Source organism: Solanum stenotomum, chromosome 2, assembly GCF_019186545.1.
Source record: "Solanum stenotomum isolate F172 chromosome 2, ASM1918654v1, whole genome shotgun sequence".
In the NCBI taxonomy this organism is placed as follows: domain Eukaryota; kingdom Viridiplantae; phylum Streptophyta; class Magnoliopsida; order Solanales; family Solanaceae; genus Solanum; species Solanum stenotomum.
Genome location: NC_064283.1, coordinates 49017355 through 49026883, shown reverse-complemented (window position 1 = coordinate 49026883; position 9529 = coordinate 49017355). Strand labels below are relative to the sequence as shown.

General features: G+C 28.8%; 1 protein-coding gene across 1 annotated transcript; it reads right to left on the bottom strand.

Moving 5' to 3' along the window:
* Positions 1-2928: 2928 nt before the first annotated feature.
* Positions 2929-8362, bottom strand: LOC125856975 (glutamate decarboxylase 4). Its single transcript, XM_049536637.1, has 7 exons — positions 8192-8362; positions 7529-7733; positions 5595-5795; positions 5151-5365; positions 4278-4531; positions 3786-3838; positions 2929-3702 (listed from the first exon to the last, which is right to left on the bottom strand). Exons 1-7 carry the CDS (start codon positions 8275-8277, stop codon positions 3226-3228), a joined length of 1491 nt encoding a protein of 496 aa, XP_049392594.1. The 5' UTR covers positions 8278-8362; the 3' UTR covers positions 2929-3225.
* Positions 8363-9529: the final 1167 nt, after the last annotated feature.

Sequence of the window (9529 nt, the reverse complement as noted above, 5' to 3'; positions counted from 1 at the left end):
TGAAAATGGAAGCCTCAAAACTTGAACCAACCATCCTATTAGATATAAAAATGACCTTCCAAAGCTAATCGCGCTGACGGAATTCTCATCAGAGCATGTTTACAAAAAATGTTAAGCAAAGTCAAATTTTGGCCAAAAGTTAAAAGTTAAAACCCCTAACGGTACAATCTGAATATGAAAACCTCAAAATCCAAATCAACCATCCTATAAGACGAAAAATGACCTACCAGAGCTAATCGCGCTGACGAAATTCAAATTTGAGCATGTTTCCCAAAAAAATTGACCTAATTCAAATTTTAGCCAAAAGTTAAAAGTTAAAACGCTTAACGACACAAACTGAAGATAAAAGTCTCAAAATCCAAACGAACCATCCTATGAGACCAAAACTAAACTTATATGGCTAACCGCGGTGACAAAATTTCAATTCGAGCACGATTACCAAAAATATTGACTAAAGTGAAATTTTGGCCAAAACATAAAAGTTAAAATGCCTAATGACACAAACTAAAAATGGAAGCCTTAAAACCCGAACCCTCTATCATATTACATCAAAAATGACCTTCAGCATCTAACTGCACTGACGAAATTCTCCTCTGAACACGTTTATCAAATATATTGACATAAGTTAAATTTTGACCAAAATTTTTAAGTTAAAACACCTAACGGCACACACTAAAAATGAAAGCCTCAAAACCCAAACCAACCATCCTATTAGATAAAAAATTACCTTTGGAGTAATTACGCTGACGAAATTTTCATCTGAGCACGTTCACAAAAATATTGACCAAAGTCAATTTTTGGCCAAAACAAAAGATTTAAAACACCTAACGGCACAAACAAAAAATGGAAGCCTCAAAACTTGAACCAACCCTCCTGTTAGACAAAAAATGACCTTTCAAAGCTAATGACACTGACAGAGTTCTAATCTAAGCACGTTTACCAAAAATATCGACCAAAGGCAAGTTTTGGCTAAAATTTTAAAGTTAAAACGCCTAACGACACAAACTGAATATGAAAGCCTCAACACTAGACGTTGATTTACCACTTCAATTGATAAATTTACCAACTATTCAAATATAAGTTGTAATTAATAATTTATCAATATATTTTATCACAGTTGGTAATAGTTACTATTCAACTAAACATTCATATGTAATATTACCAACTAATAATTAATATGTTGGTAAATTTTACCAATATATTAATGATCGGTTGGTATATTACCAACTATTTTAATGATGTTAGTAATTTACTAACTACAATCTTTATTCGTCAGCAAAATTTTCAACTAATTGGATATTGATTGGCAAGTTTACCAACAAATTACATTTCGTTACTAATTTACCAACACATTTATATTTGGTTGGTAAATTTAGCAACACAACCTTGCCGTTGGTAAATGTTTGGTTAGTAATTCATTGGTAATATGTTAATAAATTATATAAACAATTTTTTGTCATCTTTACCAACCGATATATACTTCGTTGGTAATATTACCAACAAAAGGTGTGCGTTAGTAATATTTCAGTTGGTAATCCATTAATAGAATGTTGCTAAATTTGGCGCCATTTTTTTCCGCCGTATTTACCAACTAAAATACTTAGTAAGATTTTGGTTGGTAATCTGTTAGAATTTCGTTGTTGAGTTTTAAAATATAATTCAGTTAGAAATATGTTGGTAATTTGTTAGTAGAATACTAACCAACTTAAGTTGTTAGTAAAATATGTTGGCAATTTAGGGTTTTTTTGTAGTGCCTCCGGATGTCGCTTTTAAAAGTAATTAGATGAAATAAAAATACCGACCTCCGGATGTCGCTTTAATTAATAGTAATTAGATGAAATAAAAATACCGACCTCCGGATGTCGCTTTAATTAATAGTAATTAGATGAAATAAAAATACCGACCTCATGAGGTCGGTATTTTAATTACATACTACCGATATTCGGAAGTCGGAATTATAAAATATTTAATTGAGAAAAATTCCGACTTCCTGAGGTCGGAATTTTTAATGAATTACAATAAAAATCGACCTCTTGATGTCGGTATTATTTTCTCAATTAAATATAAAAAATACCGACCTCATGAGGTCGGTATTTTTATTGTAATTCATTTTTTCCGAGAAAAATTCCGACCTCCGGAGGTCGGAATTTGGTTTTCCCGCTTTATGTTGCATAAAAACCGACTACTTGTAAATACCGACCTCCGGAGGTCGGAAATTACTGACCTCCATTTGAGGTCGGAAATTTTTAGGTCGGTATTCACTGTTTTTTTAGTAGTGACTGTATCTTTACATCTATATTTACAATCAAGTTTAGTTGTATGAAGTTTGCAGAGAGAGGAAGAGGCAGAAACATACTGCGTGATAGGGAGAGGTAGAAGAGTGTGTGATATTTTGTGGAATATGGGTATATGGCGTATTAAATGAGTTTGAATGGTGTTAAGACTCTCTTACAGATCTATTCAGATTTTTTTAGATTCATTAAGAGACTTTTAAAAAAAAGAAACAAACGAACTTAGTGGGCTGACTCTGAATGATTAGAATTTAGACCTAAAAACAAACACACTTAATGAGCTGAATTTGAATGATTAAGATTCAAACCTCTATTAAGTGCAAATAAATGAGAACAATCTATGAAGCAATAATTGTAGAGAATATAGTTCAATATTTAGACAACACAATCAACAAAATATACACAATATAAAAAGCAGTTGATATTTTCTATCCCAATGTGTCTGGCTGGAAATATTACTTTTATACTTTTCATGTTTCACTATTTGAGAGTTAAATTTTGATTAATTATCAAAATTAAATTGAATAGATTAGTTAAATATTTTAAAATTAAAATTTAAATATTTTAACAATTATACGAAAAGTACATAAAATATTTTTTTTTCATATTAATATGATATAGGTAAAAGTGCATGCGATTTGCCTGTGGAATACCAATTATTACTGTACAAACCAAAAATATGAAGAACAAAAGACTTGACATAGTGAAAAATAAATTTAAGAAAAATTCTACAAGAATAATAAAACGAGGTGTAATGAAACATAGCAATCGTAATATTTTATTAGGTCAATAGTAGAAAAGATGATACACCTATCATCCTTCATAAAATTTTGTTAGTTACTCATCAAGATAATCAAAAAGAAAAATCATAATTTTTGTAATTAATAATAAAAAGTTACTACTAATAGTTATTCCTTCAACAATTAATCCTTCCCTAGCAAACAGCTGCTTTCCTAGCTAAAACAAACTTCTTCCAAAAATCAGTAACTTCCCTTTGAACTTCAATTTCTGTTTTCTTTCCATTGTTCTTGATCACCAAATTCTCCTCCCCAACCTCCTCCATTTTGGCACTCAACCTAGCCGGAAGCGTGTCAAGCTCGTGCAGGACTTTGACGATGTCAAAGACGAGACGCTCTGCCAGGGTCCGGGAGAAGTCCTCCCTGATCACGACGCGCAACACTGTGACGTGTTGCGCATCAGCTGGCATACTGTAGGCTGGGACAATCCACCCGAACCTACGGAGCGTCTCGGAGACCTCGAATTCATTGTGAAGACTATTGTCCTTAAGGGAAAATGCCACCAATGGGACACCTTCATCTTTAGAGACTATGTTGAAACGTCCTGTTTTTTCAAGTCCTTTTCTTAACACAATTGCGTTTTCACGACAATTTTCCATTACATTTCGATATCCCTACAATTTAATTACAAAAGTATATTGATTATATAAATAAAAAAAATTATATTTATGAATTTACAAAATCTAATTAATTTTACCTCATAGCCCAACCGGATAAGTTGATAATATTGAGCAATGACTTGACTTGAACCTACATTCGCACAAATTTATATTATATTTCCTGGATGTAACATACAAAATTTATATTATATATCTAGAAAATGTCCGAGAAAGTTGTTGTTAATCCAAATGTAACAGAAACAAGTTTTTAAGAAAGAAATAAAGAATTTTGGAACTTTTGATTTATAACCAAGTCATATATTTTTCGTGATTATAAATAATCATCTCACTAAAGGTAAAATAAGAAGAAAAAAGTTATTAAATTATTTCTAAATTTAGAAAGACATCTTTTACTTAAGAAAGAAGGTCTACGAAAATAATCTCTACTCTCTACTCTACATTGTGAACATCAACTTCTTAATATTTTACTTGTGAAATTATACTGAATATGTTATTTTTGTGAAAATGTGTGTTTTTTGTTTCTTACTTTGTAAATAAATAAAATATGAGGTAGAGATTGAAGTTTTTACCTTTGGAGAAATTGAGAGTAAAAGTAGGTTGATCAGCACCAAGATAATTGATGTGAAAAATGAGTTCTTCAGGCAAGTCTTGTTTAGTCCTCCAAATAACCCAACCAATACCAGCATAGACAAGTCCATATTTGTGTCCACTCACATTAATACTTTTCACTAAAGGAAGCCTAAAGTCCCATTCCAACTCTGGGTAGATAAATGGTGCAATGAATCCACCACTTGCTGCATCCACATGAATTGGTGTATCCCATCTGCCAAACCAAAAAAAATAAAAAATAAAATATTCTTTGTTTATTACTATATTAATTGGAGTCTGAGAAGAATCGAATGTACACAAATTGATCTTACCCTGCCTTTGTGTGGTAGAAAAGTTATTTCTGATAGATTTTTGGCTCCAAAAAGGGTTATAAAAAAAGGTTTGAAAACCAAATAAAAGAAGGGAGAGAAAACAACAAACAGTAGTAAAAATTGGAGGGGACGTATAATTATCATTATTCGTTTGATTTTCCACATGTAAGTAAATATTCTAATAGTCGTAAAGTTTAAGAAAAAAAGAAGAATATCTATATAGTCATTCTTTATTTAATCATCCACCCAACTGTATAAACTTAAATAGTTTAGAAAATATAAACGATGAATTGGATGGATTATTTGTCCAAAACTATCACTTTAATTAATATAAGAAAACTTTAATATGTAAGTCAAATATATCTTAAATATCAAAATTATCATTTAAATGAGAGGTAATGCTAGTTCAACATATCTTTTTATTAAAACAGGAGGTTAAACCTATATATACATACTTGGACAAACAAACAAAAAAAGAAAAGAAAATTACAACAGATAAATTAGAGAATAGAAGTAGTTTACCCAGTTTGCTTGTTCTTTTCAATCAGCAGATCATTCAAGAGTTTGACATCTTCAAATTCTCCATTAAGAGTTGAACCAAAAATAGCAGCAACACAAATGGTGTTCTCATCTACCATTTCCACAGCTTTCTTTGGGTCCATCACATAGTACCCTTCCCTTAGCTTTACTTCTTTCAATTCCACTTCAAAGTAGTTTGCAAATTTCTCCCAACACACCTAAAATTAAAAAAATATTTTATGTATAACAAGTTTTTGAAATCCTGTTACGGAGTCAGGAATTTAATCAAGTTATAACAAGACTTAATATACAAGAATTTGGATATGTAACCAAAAGTAATTTTTGAACCCTTTTTGCTAATAACTCTCAATCTCAAACAAGTGATATTTAAAGATTATTATACTAAACGCGACAAGTAAGATGGTGAGAATGTAGGAGTTATGATACCTGAACATTAGCGCCAGTAACAATATTGGGCTTATCATATGGCTTTCCCTCAGCTTTGCGTTTGTTTTGCCAGTTCCTCTTGAAGGCTAGGCCCGCTAACATTATGGCCTCTGATGAGCCCACTGTGCCAACACCAATTGCTGTTTCTTCCTCTTTCAAAGGTGCATTGAATAAACGTGCTATGATATTCACACATCGATTCTGTAATTTAGAGAATAACTATTTTTAGAAATCACGGCCAATGATAATTAATTAAATTTTTTAATAATATATTAAATCAATAAATTAAATAAGTAAATAAATACACATGTGAAGTCCACCTGTCATTTCAACAGTTGAGTCATTATAGTAATGGATATTTTTAACAACTTCGTAATGACATGGCTGTATTTATTTCGAAAGTATAAGACCATCTATTTTACACTTCATTCTCTATATTTGGAGGATAAAATAGAGAGAATACTCTCTCCAATTCATCTTTATATGACTCTTTATTCTCTATTTACAGAGATGTGAATACTTAATAGTAGTTCTCCAAATTTGGAGAACCATTATTCACACTCTCTATTTTACTTTTTCATTATTTTATTATTATTTTTATTATTTTGCAACGAACATATTATTTTACATATAATCTCACTAATTAAATATTTAATATTCGTAATTCTTTTTAAATGTATTATAATATTTTAAAAAATATATTATTTGATATATACTATTTTCATCCCGAATTAATAATATGATAATTTTTTAAAAAATATTTGTCACTAATATAATTTGAAAATCTCCAGTTTGAACAATTTTTAGCTAAGACATAAAAAAATTAAGGATAAAATTGCTCATTTTTAACTCCATAATGCATTAATAGGGCATTTACAAAAGCAACGTAATAATCTTGAAAGGTGAGTATTTATGTAATGCCTATGTAATTGTATTTTATTAATGATTTTACTTTTATTTGAATTGTCCATTGATATATTATATAATATTTGCTTGCGATTTATGTTATTTAAAAAATTTATTATAAAATATAATTTTATATTAAATAAAGAATTTGAAAAAAAAAAAGAGAAAATATTATATCATGTGAAAATTATATAGAATTATTATTTGGAAAAAAATAAGAATGATTTATATTATGAAATAAGAAAATAAGAATAAAATAAAAATAATAACAATATAATGTTGATGAGAGATCAGTTTTTTTTTCATAGAGATTAATATATAGAATTGAGTTGGAGTTGATTGTTTGAAAAAATAAAGAACTTTATATTTAGAGACTAAAATAGAGTATAGGGTTGGAAATACCTAAGCATATGAATAAATTTGTTCAAAAAAAATAACGGATATTAAATAAAAAATTAGACAAATGAATTGAAATAAAAAAATATATTAAGAAGGGCGTGAGTTTTTCCGCGTATGATGGCCGCCAAAAAGTCAAATTCAAAGTTCTTTTATTGACATTTTGACCCTTAAACTTCTTTTTTCAGCAAAAGTTTGACCAAAAGATTAGTCTAGATATTAGGAAAGGGAAAGAAAAAGAAAAGAATATAGAAAACATTTTCTTCCCGCTGTTTGGCCCCAATAATATACTATGTGTAAATTCATAAATGAGGTCTGAAAATTAAAAGTTGAAAATACGTAAAAATAATTTATATATACGTCGATAGGGTAAAGGAAATTTAAGTAATTTTATTTAATATTGTTGATTAGTAACTTAAAATAAAATAAATGGGTGTTAAATAACATGCTATAATAAGTTACTATTACATTGATAGCGCAAAATATTTGTTTTACACCGTCAATTGGAATTTGACAGAATTCAGTAGCTTTAGAGTGTATAAACAATTCATTATGCTTGTCTCATTATATAACTGAATACTCAATAAATTTAAAATTCTGAATCCGTCGTATAAAAGGGAAGAAGAAATTACCTGAAGCTCAGTGGTAACAGGGTATTCATCCATATCAACATAGTTCTTGTTAATTGAAGACATCATAAGCTTATCACATTCTGGCTCCATCCATGTTGTCACAAATGATGCCAAATTCAACCTTGGATTGCCATCAAGCATCAACTCATCATTAATTATTTGGTATGCTGCCTCTTTTGGGATAGAATTTTCTGGCATCTCAAACCTAATATAATAATAAATAAATGTCAATTAAAATATTTTGAGTAAACTAAACGTGTTTATAAGCTGATATATAATTAAAATAAGAAATTAAAAGATTTGACTAATAAGCACTAAGTGTTTATTAAACTCATATATAAGTCAAAATATGTCTCAAACATAAGTCTAACAATAATAATAATAATGTATTTGATGTAATTTCATAAGTGGGATATGGGGAAAGTGATGTGTATGTACATCGCCTTACTCCTATCTTAAGACGGTAGAGAGATAATGAATAGATTATAGAAGATTATGAATCCACGTAATGAATTTAATAGTCAGAACGTAAGTAGAGATTGAACTCGTCTAATCAAAATTGCGAACTCCCCTCTAATGACATTATATATCTATTTATCAAATCTTGAATGCACACTATTAATTAATGAAGTTTCTGATTTCGATACTGACTATGGTGTTTACCTTGGAAGTGAAGCTCGAACATAGCGAGAAGCAAAGGTGGAGTGTACAGAAACATCAGACTCAGAGGAAGTTTTTGAGAGAACCATTGTTGTAAAAATGGAGATGAATTAAGAACAAGAAAAATTAATTGAAAAGAATTGAAGTTTAGTTAAACTTTGGTATAAAGTTTAGTTACTTTTGGGTAATTGCTTGGAGGGAAATGGAGAAAAGGGCTATGGGTATTTATAGTTGTCCAATTGTTTGGTGACTTTCTTGGAAGGCATATTTGTGAAGAACATGGAAATTGACATTGTCAAAGTCTTAATATTATTAGAAATAATATTGAAAAGACTGTATGAAATATATAACCATGTTGACCATGTTTTTGTGGGCTTGAATCGTTATATATATATATATATACACACACTTTTTCTCACATTAATTCCTACAACTTTTAGTTTTGTATATTTAGTTGTTTTTTTCTTATATGAGTAAACTTAGAATTTCATTGTTATGTTAATCGTATAAGGTCGAGTTATTAAAGGTATAATTCATTACAATCCTAGGTTAATTAAAAAAAAAATCAATTAAAAATATATATATATATATATATATATATATATATATAAATTGCAACAGAAAAAGTATAATAAAATTGCTTATACTTCATGTTGATCTGAGACATTAATGTTAAGAGATATTTGCTTTGTTTCTCTTTTTGTAGGAAAAAGTAGCAAGTTTTAACAAAAATATTATATATTCATGAGAGTAGGTCAATTTTGGTTCTTCAAATATAATTTTAAATTTTTCGAATTAATTCCTTAAATTTGTTAAAATAGAGCACCTTGATTAATTAACTAACAAAATAAAAATATTTAAGACTTTGCTAGTTGACTTCCTTGCTAATTGATGCAATAGTACTGTTGGCATTAGAAATTTAAATAACGAGAGTTTCAATGATAGGGATGAATTAAAGGAAAAATTACGTGAAATGACAAATATTTATACAATATTATGTTTCATAGCTACAGTTTCAGTTATTTATTTTGCTATTTGGTTTTTAATTGCATAAATTTAGAATTTATATAATTTGATTTTTGATTGTATAAATCAAGATTTTGTATATGCTTACCCTGACTATTTGTATATGATTAGTTTATATATTTAATTTGTATAAAAATTCATAATAATTACCATATTTGTATATTGGCAAGCGAAATATACAAATAGAATTTCGAAAAATTCCTATGGCAAGCGAAATATACAAACAGAATAAATTACCCCGTTTGTATATTGGCAAACAAAATACATAAATGGATTTCTGAAAATTTTCTATGGCAAGCGAAATATACAAATGGA

Bases quoted from the DNA above. Each gene is read 5' to 3' on its own strand.
- LOC125856975 (XM_049536637.1), bottom strand. From the start codon at position 8,277: ATGGTTCTCTCAAAAACTTCCTCTGAGTCTGATGTTTCTGTACACTCC. The intron at 7,734-8,191 runs GTAAACACCATA...TTATTATATTAG, and splicing joins GTTCGAGCTTCACTTCCAAG to GTTTGAGATGCCAGAAAATT. The intron at 5,796-7,528 runs GTAATTTCTTCT...TCTAAATTACAG, and splicing joins CTGTTACCACTGAGCTTCAG to AATCGATGTGTGAATATCAT.